The sequence below is a fragment of the Acyrthosiphon pisum genome, chromosome A1 (genome assembly GCF_005508785.2).
Source record: "Acyrthosiphon pisum isolate AL4f chromosome A1, pea_aphid_22Mar2018_4r6ur, whole genome shotgun sequence".
NCBI classification, from domain to species: Eukaryota; Metazoa; Arthropoda; class Insecta; order Hemiptera; family Aphididae; genus Acyrthosiphon; species Acyrthosiphon pisum.
This window is the reverse complement of record NC_042494.1, coordinates 76778923-76797452: the sequence shown is the minus strand read 5'-3', so window position 1 is coordinate 76797452 and position 18530 is coordinate 76778923. Positions and strand designations below refer to the sequence as shown.

The 18530-nt window shown below is 27.4% G+C and overlaps 2 protein-coding genes across 3 annotated transcripts; one reads left to right on the top strand and one right to left on the bottom strand.

Moving 5' to 3' along the window:
* Nucleotides 1-1644: 1644 nt before the first annotated feature.
* On the bottom strand, nucleotides 1645-6209 carry Nudcd2 (nudC domain-containing protein 2). 2 transcript variants are annotated; one of them, XM_008183045.3, is made up of 5 exons: nucleotides 6027-6209; nucleotides 5654-5892; nucleotides 5380-5589; nucleotides 4079-4121; nucleotides 1850-1960 (listed from the first exon to the last, which is right to left on the bottom strand). In XM_008183045.3, exons 2-4 carry the CDS (start codon nucleotides 5843-5845, stop codon nucleotides 4113-4115), a joined length of 411 nt encoding a protein of 136 aa, XP_008181267.1. In that variant the 5' UTR covers nucleotides 5846-5892; nucleotides 6027-6209; the 3' UTR covers nucleotides 1850-1960; nucleotides 4079-4112. The 2 variants fall into 2 exon arrangements, with proteins under 2 accessions (NP_001155587.1, XP_008181267.1); NM_001162115.2 differs by lacking the exon at nucleotides 4079-4121 and having other exon boundaries at nucleotides 1645-1960; nucleotides 6027-6166.
* A 125-nt stretch (nucleotides 6210-6334) lies between these two features.
* Nucleotides 6335-15789, top strand: LOC100169179 (protein zwilch homolog). The gene is made up of 13 exons (XM_001946101.4): nucleotides 6335-6777; nucleotides 9653-9802; nucleotides 9883-9961; nucleotides 10030-10144; nucleotides 10318-10549; nucleotides 10631-10786; nucleotides 12982-13131; nucleotides 13191-13398; nucleotides 13464-13543; nucleotides 13619-13821; nucleotides 13883-14155; nucleotides 14250-14365; nucleotides 15473-15789. The coding sequence occupies exons 2-13, from the start codon at nucleotides 9653-9655 to the stop codon at nucleotides 15577-15579; spliced, it is 1869 nt and encodes a 622-aa protein (XP_001946136.1). The 5' UTR covers nucleotides 6335-6777; the 3' UTR covers nucleotides 15580-15789.
* The last annotated feature ends 2741 nt before the right edge of the window (nucleotides 15790-18530 follow it).

Here is an 18530-nt window from a genome sequence, read left to right as displayed (position 1 = left end):
TTAACAAGTTAATGCCCACCTTTGCTAGCGCCCTCTACAACTACTACTAAGTTACGGTAACCAAGCCGGGTTACCTAGCCACGGTGGAGCGCTAGTATGTCGTGACTTTTTTTGTATGGATACTATTTATGTATTTATGTAACTTGATAAGAACATTTGACGCCGTCATATTATTGCTCGTTGTTCATCCATAGTATCTATATCCGTGAAATAAACTAAAATTTCTTAAACTAAAAGTCTACTGAAATTTAAATTTTTAGTGGCAATGCCGTAGTAGTGAGTGGTTCAAAAATTAAAATTAAGTTTTTAATTCCTTTTCTATGTTTTTAATATCCCTATTTCAAGATTATAAAATTAAAATTTTTTAACAACAACTCTACATCCTGCCTTATCCTATTGTTATGCTTAAACAAGGCATATATTTAAATTATGGTTTTTGGAATTTTTAATACACTTGACTCATAGGTGTAGAATGGGGAGGGGGGTCTAAAGGGGCTAAATTTTAGAATATTAATGTATCAGAAACATGATAGGCCACAGCCCCCTGGATAGATTCATCACGCTATGCCTGTGTTGACTGTTGAGGCCCTATTTGGAAATCCACGAGACTACTACTTAAGGATGATCCTGTGACAATACTAACTTCTGTTTTTCAAATGGGAATCCCACTTTTTAATTTTTAATATTATTAAGCAAATATTTTTTTTGATTAAGTAGTTTTTGAGTTAAGTACCTATATAACTTTGTGTACTAAAGATAATGTCTAAGGTAATGTCCAATGGGTTAATTATATATGGGGGGGGGGCCTTATATAATTTGAAAAAGTTAGTAATTACTATTTATCTATCAATATAAATAATTTGTAAAAATGGTTTAAGTATAATAAATACTACATATAGTTTATATTTTTATAAAACCATTTTTAAGGATTATTATTCTTAGTTTAAACATTTTAATACCTCAAAAATTACTCATTAGAAATTTGATATAAAACAGAAAAATAGAATTTAAATACATCAAATTCATAAGCTGATTCTCTTTTGAAAAATAAGTTTGTAATGCCACAGGATATTGTAAGGTATGCAAAAATATGGTCTTCAGGTAAACTTAAAAATTCTAATAATCAGAATTTGAATAAATGTACCATATAAGGGAATCATGGGGTTGAGCATGCTTAAAAAAATCACACTGTATAATTTATTTACTATATACAATGTAGCCATACTATAGGTCAGTTGTTTTCAAACTGGGTCAAATAAATTCATCAAAATAATATACATCATAATATCCACATAACACACCATTCTATACGAATAAATAGGAAAGAATAGTATGAGATAAGTATGACCATCGAGTTGTCCATTGTTCTATGGTATGAGTGGGAAGTCTCATATGTTATTTAAACAAAATTATTATTAATGTATATGTATATAAGTACAGTAAAACTTCTTTAAGAAGGAAACCCTAGTACCATGGGCAATTTCTCTGGTCCCGATTCAAATACATAATGAATGTGAACCCTACCAAGAAAATATTTCGAAATGTACTAATAAACAATAAAAGTTTCATGCCAAATACTGAAATATGCATAAATCAATAGTAAAAAGAGAGACACCTTAGTTATAATGATTTTAATACTATAAATTAGGAATTTTATAACTTAATATTATCAATTTTAATGATCGACATAAATAGAAACTAACAATGAAAGTTTTAATTAAAATAATAGGTACAATAGAAGTGATCTACATTAAGATAAATAAACATAAATAATTACATTATACATTTCAGTTCTACACAATCCAGCCATTTTCAATATTTAGATTTTTGTTATTAAAAAACAATTCAATCATATAAATGTAGTCTATAATTTAGGTACACAAATCTATAGTTAATTGAATCCTGGTATAGAGTCGTAATTTTTTTGAAGCTCTGATCTACTGAAGTCCATTCCCGGGTACTAAAACATAATTCAATAGCGCAATAAATTAAAAAAATGTTTTCTTTACCTATGAAAATAGTGTTTTTCGACATGTAAAACCATTAATATTAAATCGCAATAATAAATAATAGTTATCAATAAACTATACTAAATAAAAATAGATTAATGTTGACTTTTTGAGTGCAAAAGTCTATTTAAACAAAATTTAATTAAATCTTCTTTAGAGTTAAAAAAAAAATATACAATTGACATATTCTTATAATTAATAAAACAAATAAAAACTGTATCATATAAGAGTTTAATAGGTATAGTAAGTAGTTAGTAGGTTGAATTAAAACAGATTGTTTTAGTAATCATAATTATTATGTATTTTGATAATATTATAAGAAATAAACTAATTCATAGTTACATAATACTAAGCATATTTGTTAAAATAGTACTGTACCTATTATCTTAAACTAGAAATATTATTGCTGTCAGTTGCGTAGCCAGGATTTTTTTTTTTTTTTTTGGGGGGGGCTGATCAACAACAATTTTTTTTATAAGCATTTAGTTTGAATTTTGACCAATTACGAAAAAATCACAAAAATGTGCAAATTATTTTGAGTTAGAAATTCATAAAAAATTTTATTTTTAAATCTAACTATCTAAGATTTGATAATTTAATACAAGATTCCTCATAAGTTTGTCTACCTTTATCAAAAAAAAATGTTTACCGGAAAGTCAAATTAAATTTTTATGAGCGTTTGAAGTTCAAATTTTAACATCATTGGATATTCACTCGATTTCTCATGTAGTGATTTTCTTATATTGTATTTGTATTTTTTTATATAATATATTATAACAATACATTTTTATTTGTCTAGTCAAAAAGCATGGAAATATAATACACGGGCCCTAATATATTTTTACAATAGCAGTTGAAAAATATTAAAAATACATAATATGCACAATTTTTTTTTAAATATTTTAAGTTTAAATTTCGACAAACTTTATCAAAGTTAAAATTTAAAATACGGGTAAGTGGATGTCACTCTGCTGTATAGTAGATTACAAGTGGGTCAATGTATAATGAATTGTATTAAACTTGAATTAAATGATATAATATGTTAATTTGTATCCAGGATAAAAAAATAAATAAAAACCATTGTAAAATCATTAGCTTCTAAAATGATTTAGTAGTTAAAAATGTACCTATATATATTAATAACAACAATATAAATATAATATATGGTATCAATGGCGGGCTGAACTTCAATTTTAAATGACGCATTTTCATAATTATGTACTTATCACCACCACCACCATCCTATTTTTACTTATAACAAACTTATGATGTTAATAAAATGTGATCAAAAGAGCCAAGAGGTCAGGCTTTAGCATGTAACTTTGCGCCACAGTCACGGCAAAAAAATGTACAGAATATTATATTGTGCAATTTCAATACTTATTCAATTATCAGAATTCGGAAATGAGTTTCATAAAAACTGCTTTGTATGAATGTAGAATGGGGTTAGTTTGATTTCATGAGGCTCATTTGATCCACTTATAATTTTATTCACCAGAGTACCATGATAAATAATTTTTTTTTTTTCATAAAATAGGTTTACTTTGATATCACATTAAAAAATGTAAGTATTAAAGTTGCCCACAACGTTATGTAACTTTGATAGAATATTAAAAAGATTGATATTTCTGAAGATAACATCAGAAATTTAAAAATTAAAACGTTAAAAAATTGAGCATAACTGTAACTAAGATTTAATTTTGAGAATTTTATCGTTAATACTACAGAAGTTATCCATAAAATAAAAAGTAAAATTGTCATAAAACAGTAAAAAATTACTAAAATAACGCCATTATATGGTACTAATAAAAAGGATTTTAGCAAATTGTTGAGTTTAGTTTCCTAAGTATACAAATACATAATGTATATTATGATAATATAAAAGTATAAAACATTAATATTTATGGGTATGACAAATATTTTTTTTGTAAATATTAAAGTTATAAATTGCTAGTTCAATAAATATTGCATATTGTTAGTAAATGCAACTGGTTAATTAGAGTGCATAGGTATCTATGAAAGGTAGATATATCACAAAAAGTATTATCACATTCAAAAATTCTAATTACCTATTTTCAATAATTATAAAGAACATTTTAAGGGTTATAGAATCTGAAAAGATTATAATAAAGATATTATAATTTATAATTGTTTTCATCATAAAGACTAGAATAAGGAGACCAAACCCGTACGGCCGCTCGCATGAAAAACTGTGTAAGTAATTAAATCATACAATCACTATATGTCTATATCTAGTAATTTTATACCTATATATTTTTGTTCACAGCAAGTCTGGGCCGATAATATTCGATACACCACACACATGTGTTTTCTCGAACGATTGTTTTATACCGATATCCGTATCTTACACAGAAATTTGTTTTTTTAAAATAACATGTTTATGAAATATATACTTATTCACATGTATAAATGCATAATCATACAAGCTATAAAATCTAAAGAAGGTCTTGGTTCAAAATAATAAAAATTATATTTTCCAAAAAACGCAAAAAATATGAATAATCTTTATACTTCGCGGGTTAAAGAAGCAACCTGTGGCCGTTTAATTTCGGGACGTTATCATAAGTGGAGTTTGGTCTCCTTATTCTATAGCCTGTTCACCGAGAGTTGACCCACTTCCGCGCATGCATACTGAGCCGCCGGAACATTCAGACCCCCCCGAGTAGGAGCCGGCGGTCTGTGATTGGTCGGCGGTGTTCGGTGATCGGCAGTGCTCGTCGTAGTAGGCAGCTGCTACTGGCGACGATCTCCACCAGCGCTGCAACGAGGCGGTGGCATGCGCGGCTGCGACAGGTTTTCGTCGGGCGAGTGGGTCAACTCTCGGTGAACAGACTATAGTCTTCATATATTTGATTTATTAAATAAATAATAACAATAAAATACCTTACTAAGAATAATCAATAATTGATTTTCTCAGTTATTAAGGGTTTAATTATGTATTTTGTAAATATCTCTTATAATTTAAATGATGCTATAAATATTAATTATGCACATAACTTAAAATCCAATCGCCATGAATGTCAAGGATTATATTTCAATAATACTAAAAAAATAAATATCTCAATTTAAAATTTAAATTAATCCAAACTATTAAAATCCATTTCAAACATAAAACTATTAAATATAAATTGTGTTAGGTAGTTTATATCTTAATGATTTACACTGTGTAAATTACACATAAAATCAAATAAAAATATTGACTACCTATTCAACTGATTACATATTTAATGAGTACCCAAGTGAAGACTATTGAAGTGTAAGATTTTTCTTATTTCATGTTGTAAAATGTATAGGTGGCATTGATTTTTAATTTGATTATTTTAAATGTTTTATTATTTTAGGGACATACTTTCATTTGAAGTTTTTCTAGATCCATTTTTTTCATCATTTCAATATATGTTATTGGATCTGCTTTAAATGATCCATCCTCCATTATAGCTTCCCAAACATTTTCTTTATTTGAATAATCTGCTTTTGTTAATACAATGTTTAACAAAGTACCATTATCCTCTAATGTCCATAAAGTGTCATCAGCGCGTACTTTTCTAAATAAATTTCCCTGAAAGGACAAAGATTGGTAACAATATAATACAATGACACTAGAAACAATAGTTAAAACTAACAGAAAATAAAGGTTTTCCTAAAATTTGACAAGTAATACTTGAGTTAGTCACATTGACTTTGACATCTTTGGATTTGGTATTAACTGGCAGTGTTATTTCAATATGTAATTCATCCACAGTTTGCCACCATCTACCCCATTCTGTATTACATGGTATAATACCACTTTTTTCATCAAAATGGCTAACAGCCATATTTATGAAAACGTCTGCTGGTTAGGACTAAATGAAGACCCTAGTACCTGTTTAACAATAAATATTAACGCCTCTTAATACAATTTTTGGTAAATACTAATTAGGTACAATTAATAAATAAATGGTTAATGTAAAGTATAAAATTTAAATAATTTCACAATGTAATGTATTCACTATTTACCTAAATTTAAAATTATTTAAATCCAGTCTTAAACTATAAATTATAATGTAAGACTGTACTGTAATTAATAATTATTGTGGTAAAACTAAAGTTCAGATGTCCAGTTACTGCACAATGCACATTTCTATTTTCCACAAGACAAATAACATTAATAAAATTAGTAATAAGTAATAACCATCTATAGCCGTGGTAATAACATCATGATACAAATAACTTCTATCATGGTTAAGGTTAATATTATCATGTTCTATGACTATCATAAATAAATATTATATTATCAATATTAACCTCTAATTGATTTTCCCGCCAATTTGTTTTCATTGAACAATACTATTATTATTTATTATGTTAAATTAATAAACGAGATACCTATTATAATCATTAATTTTATAAGCCTAACGCAATAATATATTAATATACCTATCGCAGATTATTATTTATTACTAAATAGTAAATTACATATTATCTTGTTATTTTTTGTAAAAAGTTTCAAGTTTCATTACAAATTCACAAAATAATAACATAATATAACAATCTCTATTCCCTATTCCCTTCTGAGTTCTGACAAGAAGCCTGGAGTCCAGGAGTCGGGACACAGGCACATTGAAGCTGTTGCATAATAGAGACTACAGAAATTGATCACCGATACTTTCATAACTTATGTGGTTTAAACGTAGATGCAGACATAATATAATATATATTTAGAAGAATTATTTTTTTAGTAAAACAATTTCTTATTTCAAAACTGAATGTAAGTACTTACGAACTACCTATGTTGATTTATAAATGTATGTATTATGTTTGATTACATATTTTTCATAGTATCATGGTAGGTATATCATTTTTCTAATTATGTATGTATTATATACCTATTTATATTTATGATTGAAGAGTTATTATTTCCCTGAAGCACAATCTACCTGTAACAGTCATCAGACGTGTCGTGGCCCCTCAAGCTGTGTTTCCAAACAATTTTATACTGTTACAAAAAAAAATCATCGACATTTTCTGAAAATATTACTCAAAATATTATGACTTGCCCCCCCCCCCCTGACCTGGATCTATATTTAATAGTAGTATAATAGTTATTTACATGATATATTACTAAAAAAATTGAAATCTAACAATAAAACCTCATAGAACTTGATTTATACAAGATAAAATGAGATTTAACTATGACATAATAGTCTATTCAGACATGGTCACAACACCATTATAGTCCCTTAAACATCATTATAATCAATTTCTAGAGTAGATACATTTTTAATTGCTATAGGTAGTTATATTAAGTAGTGTTTAAAGCAGGGATCGAAACCGTTTCAAATTTTAATGGTCTCGGTTTTAGTTCTTAAGAACGGGTTTCTAAATTTTCTTTTTTGGTTTAGGTTTTAAGATCGGGTTTAAAAATTTTTTGGTTTCGGTTTCAAAAAAGGTTTTTCAAGTATTTTATCGGTTATAGAAAATGTTCGGTTTTGGTTTTTGGAACTGTTTTTAAAAATGTCCATTTTATTTTCCTGTCTAATTACTGTAGATTCAATTTTTATTATCTATTAACTATTATAAGGGCCGAGTCTATAGCCCTGAAATATGGCTACTTTGTATAATTGGTGTACAATATACGATATAACAAATTTACGTTCAGCAGAACTAATTTTGTCTTATTAACTTGAATATTTCGTATCTAGTTTAATAATAATAATAATAATAATATTTTATTAATGGAATAAAATTCCAATTTACAATAATAAAAATAATGTCAGTTTCATAGGTGTGTCGTGTGTGTTATACTCAGTGGCGCAACTAGAGTTTAAATCTTGGGGGTGCTACAAAAGGTAAACCGTTATATGGCCGTCGGGGGCTCCCCCCATACCTTTAAAATACTTTATTTTGACTATTATTATTAGGTATATTCAAATACTAAAAATGTTAACACATTTTTTTTTATTTATTGTATTTTATGATTTAAAATTATTAAAGTGTTAAACATAATCTTCTGTCAATGGTAGCAAATGTGTTTATACAATTTTATATATTTTTTATTATATTTTACTATAACAAAGAATCAAACTTACCAGGATGAGATATTGATGTGTCATTTGTTTCACAAAATTGTATAATTTTTAACCATAATTCTGAGAATGACTTATCTGTTCTCATATTTTTAAATGACTCAATAACATTATTAATAATCATTTCGGCCTCCCCTAATGTAGCTGTCTATGCGTATCATAAACTCTTATTATATTACCTTTCTTTAATCCTAATTCAGTCTGAATTTCAAGTAATTTTGAGTTGTTACTCGGTCGAGAAAAATGCACATAGAGGAACTCCAAAATATTAAAAAAATTTCGAGCAATATAATAAACAAAGTATATAATAATATATTCTAATAAAAAAAAATATATATAGTATTATGTGTTAATGTTCTACAAATAGTTAATTAAAGCATATTCTACCTTAATTCCTTTGCACATATCCAGAACCACTAAATTTAACCTGTGAGACATACAATGAGTACATATGGCAGAAGGAAAATATTGTTTTATTTTGACTTGAACACCATTAAGATACCCCGGCATTACGCTTGCACCGTCATAAGATTATGCAACAATTTTTAATGATTTCATGTCATAATTGAATTGACATAATAATATCTTAAAATAAAATTACATTGTTAAAACTATAGATATTTTAAATTATAAAGACATTGGACTTGGGGGTGCTTAAAATAGAGTTGGGGGTTCTTAAGCTCCCCCTAGCACCCCCGTAGTTGCACCACTGGTTATACTAAAAAAATAAACCAAATGATATAAGAATGAGAGAAAAAAAATATATAATATGTATATATATAGAAATTAAAAGTTAGACAATTGATTATATAACAATTAAATTAAATTAAATATAATAGTAGGTAATAATCTAAAAATAACAATTTAAAGAGCTAAGAGTCATATTGAACAGGTCCAAGTTGTTAAAAAGTTACCACATGACGTTAATATAATAGCAAGGTAGTGCCTATCGTGCCTACTTTTGCATTCGACATAGTATTATGTTGTCATATTATGGTTGAGATCATTATTCAATTACATTAATATTTGATTGTATATTACAATAACTTCACACTATATTATTTGTATTTGCAATTTTGAATCATAAGTTTAGTAATAATATATACATTAATATTTCGTAATACTCAGTAATTGCATTGGGATTTTTATCAATAAATCCGAACATAATAATTTCTTTGTATAAAAATACTAGAATTACAAAATGTATACAAATAATATAATTAACTTTATGAAATTCAAAGAAACCGACATTAGTTTCAAATTTTAATCGGTTTTTCAAGAACGGTACAAGAACGGTTTTTTAAGGTCTTAGGTTTCGGTTACGTTTTTTTAACCAGTGTTTTAAAGCTTTTGGTTCCGGTTCCAGTTCCGGTGTTCAGAAATGAGACATCCGCGGTTTTAACCGGTTTCGATCCCTGGTTTAAGGACATTCAACTTAAGTAGATTGTTTTATATTTTAATATATGTATATACATTCGTGACATTTAATTGTTTACCGATGAATTATAAATTATGGTGGTAGCTGATGTTGGTTAATTTGTCATCATTAATTTTTAGATGGATCTCAACAATTTTCTTAAACTTTGCCACGGAAAAGTAAATTTACACCCGGAATTCGTTCTGAATCAATGTGATCCTAATACTATCTCATATATTCGCCCATTTTGTCTAAGTGGTGTTGAAAAGCCCATAGTTGGCTACATTTATGTAAGTATAATTATTGTGTATATTTACTAGATATATAGGTATATTTTTAAATTAATATATAATAATTCTTGATTTTTTAGAAAAAGCAAACCCCAAAAGTTGTGAACTCTATTGTTAAAAATTGTTCAAGTTCTGAGGATGAAGAGTATGATGAATTAGGTGCCTAAGATTAATTTCAGTTATGTAGGTAACTGAAGTTTTATTAATTTGTTATTATTTGTTGTTAGAATTAACTGGAAATCCGTTAGAATGCCCGTTCAGTCCAATAAAAGCTCAAAAAGTTCACGTAGAAATAAACAAACCAGAAGACAGTCATATTCCTTTAAATTTGCTTCAAGCAAGGTAAAATAATTGAATTAAACCTAATTCTTTAAATATTATTGTTGCCATGCTTTTAAACTTAAACTTTATTAACCCAGGAAACTATTAAAAAGGTGTGCAAAACAAGATGAGTGTCCAACTTACTTCAGTATTTAGTTAATACTTAAAAGTTTTTATTGATTTTTATATTTTAGGCAATTGGTATACTTAAAATTAAAGGATGAACAATTTTTAAGTGTACCATTATTTATATTATGCGATGGATTGAAAAACGATACAATTTTATTGGGTGGTGATATATCTGAAGGATGGCATTCTCGTTATTGGGGCGAGTATAAAGGACGTAATGATGTGGCACATGATGAGCTTTCCGTACAAACTATGATAGAAACACATAAACAATTTCCGCAAGCGTCAAATATGATTGTAAATAACTTTTAGCTTAATTAAAATATTGTATTATTCTTTTACATTATAAAAAATATTAATTATGTTTGTTAAATCTAGTTAGAGTCTAAAGTGTCTGCAGTTATAAATTTGACTTCAGCTACTAATACTGAAGAGTTCACTTTCATTGAAAATGGTCCTGGCATGGTCATACTTAATCTTAGCTGGCGACGACCATCTCTTTTTGCTCCTCTAATGTCAACAGAATCATTTATTGTAAGTATATAATAAAATTATATAAACATGAACTAGATAGATTCATTATTTATCCAATAAATTGAAAAGTGCTTGTTGGGTCTAAGCTAGGGTAGGGTGGTCCAACCCTCAGCCCTCAGTCTTTTTTTTTACACCCCTTAGAACTTAAGAAGACTTAATAGGCAACATTAGCAATTGGTCATATTGTCGATTAATAATAATAATCAATTAATATAAATTTGTAATGTGATAACATGTAGTTTTATTAAATAAAACAAAATATGAATAAATATTTTTATTTCTTTTGGCGGCCTCCAGTGTTTATATAAATGTGTAAATTGGCCCGCTAACCATCAGCAGAAATCAGGGGGGGCTTGAGGGGGCTTAGCCTCTCCAAATGTCCATCAAGCCCTCTCCTTTTTTAGTTTTGTAGGATCGGAGCTTCCATTTATGTTAATAATGTTAGCCCCTCCTGAAATTTTAATGAATTTCCGCCTATGCCGCTGACTGCAAAAGGTAGAACCGCGCTTGTCGAAGCCACAGGTAATATAAATATGCATACATATGTGTATATATTATTATCTATGGTTTAAGCACCTTGAATTTAAAGTAGTGTGTAAAAGTAGTTGAATTGCACCGCAAAGCACTGTACTTTGAATTTTAAATAATTTTAGCCTCCCTAAAAAAAATTCAAATATTTTTCTGCCTATAAAGTAATTAAAATAATAAACAAAATAAAATAATCAAAAGTTTAAAGTATCATTTATCAACTAAACAGTATTTTAATGACTGATTATCTTAATGTGTAAGATGTAAGAAAATTAATAATTATATTGTGGTCTGTCTGTGAGAAGTATTATAGGTATTTTGTTATGTTCCACTCTGTGTCTGTATTAAATACATGCCGTATTCCAGTTTAGAGAGACTAGATAAAAAGGCTATATATAAAGGCTCTTAACTCCAGTGGTCTAGGAAATAAATATATGTTTTTAAACTGCAAAATAGAATTAATTTTAGGAGCTATCATAATATAATATATATGGAAACCTGTTGCGTGGGACCAATAAAAATTTACATCTTAGCTGTCACACTAAATAAAAAGGAAAATTCTATCTTATTAAATTTAAAATTTCTATTATAATATACATAATTGGTTTTGAAAATAATTTAGAACAATGAAAATAAATTTTTATAATAATTATTAATAAATAATTATAAATTAAAATTTTCAAATAATAATATGTAAGTATTAAATTAAAAAAATATACATGATATTATGTACAGTAGAAGCGGCCTATTAGTTGTAATTCGGATAATTGATATAATTACGTTATTGAAACAAAATGTTCAACTAAATCTGGTTATTTAGCGATAACCAATGTACCTATTGTAATAATATTACAATACACATTATCTTAAGTTGTTACAATCGATATTGATTTCCACTTGTTCAATTATAATTTTTTTTATTTCATTTAAATACACCGAGTGCAGGGATAGCTAATTTTAGTATTGCACAAATATGGTTTTAAACTCATTGTGCCAGTATGAATGGGAATAAAACGGCATTGATAGATATATAAAGGCTCTAGTTTCAAAGTGTACATTCTCCATGTTCACTAAATTTTCAGAAAACCAAAAAAACCAAACTCATGTGTATAAATGATCAATAACTCACTATTTTCGAGCAAAATAGTCAATCTCTAGTGTATTTTAAGCTTGAAAATTGCATTTAGATTCAAAACGTAAAATCTCCTTTGACATGTGAAATGGTCAATCTCCAGGGTATTTTAAGCTTGAAAATTGCATTTAGTTTCAAACATACAATCTCCTTTGACATTTATTATTGGTTTTTTTGGTTTTTTGAACATTTAGTGAACATGGAGAATGTACACTTTGAAATCATAGCCCTCATATATTTTAACATAAACTTTTTTTTTCATAATAAATAAAACCAATCACTTATTAGAAACAATTGGTTAATCGACACACTTCACCTTGGTTCAAAAGTGTTCCTAATAAGCCACTTCTACTGTATATATTATCAATAAAAAATAAAAATAAATAATAAAAATGTTATTTAATATGCCCATACCACTGTACCCAATTATTAAACGCCACGATACTATAATTGCTAAGTGCTCTCAGAATACTGCAAGTCATGTCAATGATAACAAATATTAATTAATCATTTTTTATAAATATTTATTTTATAGAATGTCCAGTGTACATTAGGCCACGAAACTAGTCCATTACACTCATTATGGCACCAATTACTCTTCTTAGAGGATTTAATAGAACAATTAACATATTTGAAAGATGAATGTTTGACAAATAGACATAACATTGTGTTTCCTCAATTTCAAGTAAATATTTTATAAGCACTATTTTATTTTGATATTATAACTTATATGTCATTTTAAAGGGTGATATAAGAGGCAATGCTAATGGACAAATCGTTGAAATGTTTCCTGCTATGTTGCAAAGCATATCCTCTACATTGTACAAACGAGGTAAGTTTGGAGGACAAGAAGATAATGATCAAAAACTATTTTGTCAATGTGTCAGAGATGTTATTGCTGCGGAATGTATTCAACAAGAATTCACTGATAAACTTTGGACCTATTTGTTGGGTTAGTACCAAGTAATAATGCCATGTTTTTATAATTAAAATTAAATTTATTGAAATATTATTCAGAATGCAAATCATATAATGATCTAATTGAATGTTTCAAACATTTGTACAAAGCAGTAAGAAATGAAACTTTCAAACCATTGGTGTGTATGACATTAAAAAATGATAATAAACCATTGATTATTATATTTCAATATGTTATTGATATGTTATTAAAGATTAAATCAACAAATGGTACACGGTTAGCTCAAATATTGAAATCATTACCAGGAAATACAGCGTCCAATCCAGAAAAACTTTATGACCCTGTTCAATTATTAATTGAAATTGGAATTGAAAAACTTAAAAATGATTACACTCAATCTTTTTTAATTTCTAAAATAGCTTTAGCAGATCACTTAAAATTAGAAATAAATAATAAGTAAATATTGTGCATTATGTTTAGTTTTATATATTTTAAATTTATTTTATATTTCTTTTAGATTTTGTAATATTGATTATTCAGATTGGTGGACAACATTAAACTCATGGATGATATGGTTATGTAGAGTTCATACAGTTTTAGATTTAGCTGCTGTCACTGAATCTATGTTAAATATAACTACACAAAGTATGATGCCTGTCATCACAAATGCTTTGCGTCATTATCTCGGAGATTCATCTCCTATAAAAGCTATCACTTCTGTGAAAACATTACCACTACAGATTTTTCGATCATCAATCAATACACATTTTATTGAACATCATATACCAAAGTATTATATTATTTAATATTAATGTTTAAAAGTATTGATGAATTTCTGAATGAATCATCTTTTAAATATTATGACTTAACAATTTTTGTTTCAGAGCTTTTACTTATGACAGTTGGACGTTACAATTAACATCACAAAATAGTAATCGACGCGTTATTAGTATATTTCATCGCAATGCTGAGAATATATTGCCTAAACAAATATACAAAGGTCTGTAAATAAGTTTAAACAATTTAAATGAATATTTTATTTCAGTAATTAGTAAAAATTATTTATTTTTTATCAACTTATAACAACTAAATAATTTATTTTTTAAGTGTACTATATTAATAATGACGTGTTAAAAAGAAACCAGTACAATTTTTAAATTGTACAGTATAAAATACAATTTTTAAATTAATATCAATTATTATATTAGATAAGTTTTATTTTATTATTAATTATCATATGTATATACATTTTGTTTGGTGGAAATGTGAAATATATTTAATGTGAACTTACATATAAAATAATAAATTATAATTAAATAAAACAAACAAATGCTATTAGATAGTATTTATAATTAAGTAAAAGTTGTGTAGAATTATATTGTTTGACTTTTTGAAATTTTGTTCTTGATATTATCACAGAATACAACAAATGACATACAACAAATTTTGATTAAATATTATTCATTAAATAATTGGTTAGGTTATACAAATAATCTTGTTTAATTGTATTATAAATTATTTCAAAGATGACATTTATAAATAATGTTTTTATTGTTGTAATTGAAATACATTAAAAATAACAACTATTGAGTATATATTTTTTGGTTTGATAATCAAACAAAACTTAAAATTTGTGAAATATTGATTTTTTTTTTGTTGTGATAATTGTTTGTATGATAGGTACCTATTAAAAATAACTTTCCTTGTGTAAGTTAATGTGATTAAAGTGGACTTTTTGTATGGTTTCCACTGATTGTTTTAGTGAATTTCAAAGGTAATAGGATACAGTATTGTTGTTTAATACTATTGCTTTTAGGAATTAAAGTTATTTTTTATACAATCTGATATATTACAGTTAATTATAAAATAATATTATTCATCGCTTATCCTCTTAAAAGTAAATTTACCCACACTTGTTTTCATTTGTATTTTACAAATGTGTATAAAAAAAGGCATACTTTTTTTTGGATGTTCAAATACATTGTCTTAACTACCCCAATATTTCCAATGTTTGAGTGCTAGTTGTATTAATTACAATTATATAGGAATTTCTGATATACTTTTAATTTTCCACAGGCAAATTAATTATATTTGTGTTTATTTATAGATGTTACTAATGGAGAAACTAAGGAAAAATTAATGGACCAAACAACTTTACCTCTAGAAACTTATTACTGCATCAACTTCCATGTATTGTCAGATCATCTTAGTTAATGATTTTTTTTTTATTGTATCTAACTTCTATGATATTATGTATGTTTACTGTTTAGAATTTTACAATGTATTTATTTAAATTGAAACAATTATTTGTTATAAAATGAAAACCAATTTTGTATTAAAATATTTTTCATATTTAATTAGTTCTTATTTTGTCTGCTAAAACTGGAAATAATTTATTAAAATATAGTTTCATTTTTAACCTGAGGTTTGTTATACTTGTGTATTGATAAACTAATATTGTATAAATAATAATATAAAGAAAGTGGGCAAGTGGGTGTAGCTCTGCTGTATATTAGGATAGATTACAAGTGGGTCACTGTAATGGATGGTGTTAAATTTGAATTCAATGATATAATATCATTGTATAAGAAAAACAATTTTTAGTGAAGACGGTCAGACAGCCTATGACATTACTAAGTATATTTGATGATATTATCGTGAATAAAGTAATTTATATATAACCTATTTACGTGGAACCTTGTTTTTAATTTTCAACCCTTAGATATAAAAGCTGAACATTTTATACATTTTTAACTAAAAAATAATTGTCAAATTTAAATTTTGATAAATTTTGTCAAAAATTGAACTTAAAATGTGTATAAAAAATTGTGCCCATGTATTTTTAATATTTTTAAACTATTATTGTAACAATATATCAGGAGTCTCGTATTACATTTTAATGATATTTATAGAAAAAAAACTAAAAATATTTAAATTTGAAATTATCTGTAAACAGCTCATACAAGTCGAAATATTTTTAGAATTGTATGGTGTATAGAAAATGAGAATATAAACATTCAGAGAGATGTTATGTATCTACATTTATTCGTTACTTTAAATACTTTAAGCACCCATAACATTTTTTTTGTTGGTAAAGGTAGATAATGTTATAAGGAATCCTGTATTACATTTTAAAACCTTAGATTTAAAATGAAGTTTTTAAATATTTGTTGGGATTTGAAACTTTTTGCCACTAGTGACTATAGTGACTTATCTTTAATCGTGGTACCTAGTCACTATAGTCACTTCTTATATTATTATACACAAAGACATTTTCAAAATATTGAGATCAATTTTAAACTATCCTATTTAGAAAAATATTATAAAATATTATCTTAAGAAATAGAGGCTGATACAGTGGCACCGACTCCGCTCAAAAAAATGTTTAGGCGACTGCCTGGTTGTGAGCGACTACATCGTTGTTTTTTTTTATAATATACACTTATGTTCTTTAAATAGGTACATAAAAAAACATTATTATTTTTGTTATAATACGATTGAAATACATTATATCTATATGTTTGTATTTTTATGCTGAATACGCGAAAAAATGTTTCACAAACATACGGCTTTACAAGAGATTTATTAAAATTGTTCAAATCTTCAAAATGTATACCCACTTATTAGTTGTTACTAAGCGTGTCTAATTTTGTTGTTATTTTTGTACAATTTTGATTACCTACTACACAATAAAAATACAATTAATATAATATAATCTATTAATATATATATATATATATTATAAAATAGAAGCCCCTTTTTTGTATGTACGAGCATATCTCAAAAAGAAAAAGAATTTATTTTAATACGGTTTTCACTAGTAAATCGGTCGAGTCACGGGGAAGGTTATTTTTAATGTATAATAATTTTGTTTGGTAAAATGAATTGGGTGCTGGGTGGCCGAAAATAATAACAATCTATGTCTATATATATATAGTACAAATAAATGTTTGTCTGTATGTCATTGATCTTCTCCTAAACCACTGGAATTTTTTGTGTGTTTTTGAGAGAGTCTCTGACTGGTTTAGATTCAATATTAGTCTATTAGACCCAGTTGGTTCAACCCGGAGAGGTATTTTGAGATTTACGATACACATTTTTGTTTATTTCTTTTTTTAAATAATTAGTAAAAAATAGTATTTTAAATGTTTGCTATTAGTTACTCTGGTAGATGAGGTAAAAGGATCCATGAAATCGTCGCACGCTTATGGTTTCGAATAAAGAAATTATATCTTAAAACAAACATGAGAGTTAAATGTATATTTGTAAGCTGTAGCTATTATATAGGTTCTCAAAAACTACTTGACCAATTTTGTGAAAATTTCAAATTGTTCTTGGAGATATTAGGAAAGTTTAAAAAGTACCACGTTTGATTTATACTAAGTGCTGTACTGTGTTTAATTCTTGCTAGCAGGTATAGGGCCCCGGTCTAGTCATTTTCACATGGGCCCCTTATTATCAAGTTGCGCCACTGATATATATATAGTACTAGCTGATCCCGTGCACCTCGTCGCCCATTAAAAATACCTACTCCATATGTATTAATCTCTAAACGTTAATTAACATAATCAAAAAGGGATTATTATTCCGAAAGGGATCCATTATTCCGATGGCCACGCTTGGGTCTGTGCTGTAATTAATATCGGCATCATAGTGTAGTGCACAAAGGTTCAATTCGGTGGTTCGTCTGGATCGAGCACCCATTACTCGCATGGTCCCCAATCTTGCTTCTCGGTGCTCGTCTGTCTCAGATGAGCGGACCCGTGACTGACATTCACGGTTTGTCCTCACTCTGGTTTCTCTTTGCTCGTCTGTCCCGGATGAGCGGGCCCGGGATCGCCGTTCTCGGTCGGTACTCAACCTGGCTTCTCTTTGCTCGTCTGGCTCGGATAAGCGGGCCCGGGACCGCCGTTCTCGGTCGGTACTCAACCTGGCTTCTCTTTGCTCGTCTGTTTCCGCGGCTCGTGTTTCCCGCTTCTTGCGTGCTAGAACTGCGGGACTATTTATCGATCGTTTGTTGTTGGGCATAATAAATTAACTAATAATAGTAGAAATTCTTATAATAGTTGCAATTGAATTCGGTTATAAATATGAATCGTTGGGCACTATAATAAATAACAAACATTTTAAACCATTGGCAACCAATAATTATTATTATTATAGCT

Excerpts from the sequence above, each read along its gene's own strand:
- Nudcd2 (NM_001162115.2), bottom strand. The coding sequence starts at position 5,845 with ATGGCTGTTAGCCATTTTGATGAAAAAAGTGGTATTATACCATGTAAT. Across the intron at positions 5,590-5,653 it reads TAGGAAAACCTTTATTTTCT|GGAAATTTATTTAGAAAAGT; the intron begins GTTAGTTTTAAC and ends TTGTCCTTTCAG. Across the intron at positions 1,961-5,379 it reads TAGAAAAACTTCAAATGAAA|TACCCGGGAATGGACTTCAG; the intron begins GTATGTCCCTAA and ends ATTATGTTTTAG.
- LOC100169179 (XM_001946101.4), top strand. The coding sequence starts at position 9,653 with ATGGATCTCAACAATTTTCTTAAACTTTGCCACGGAAAAGTAAATTTA. Across the intron at positions 10,787-12,981 it reads TGTCAACAGAATCATTTATT|AATGTCCAGTGTACATTAGG; the intron begins GTAAGTATATAA and ends TTTATTTTATAG. Across the intron at positions 14,366-15,472 it reads GCCTAAACAAATATACAAAG|ATGTTACTAATGGAGAAACT; the intron begins GTCTGTAAATAA and ends GTTTATTTATAG.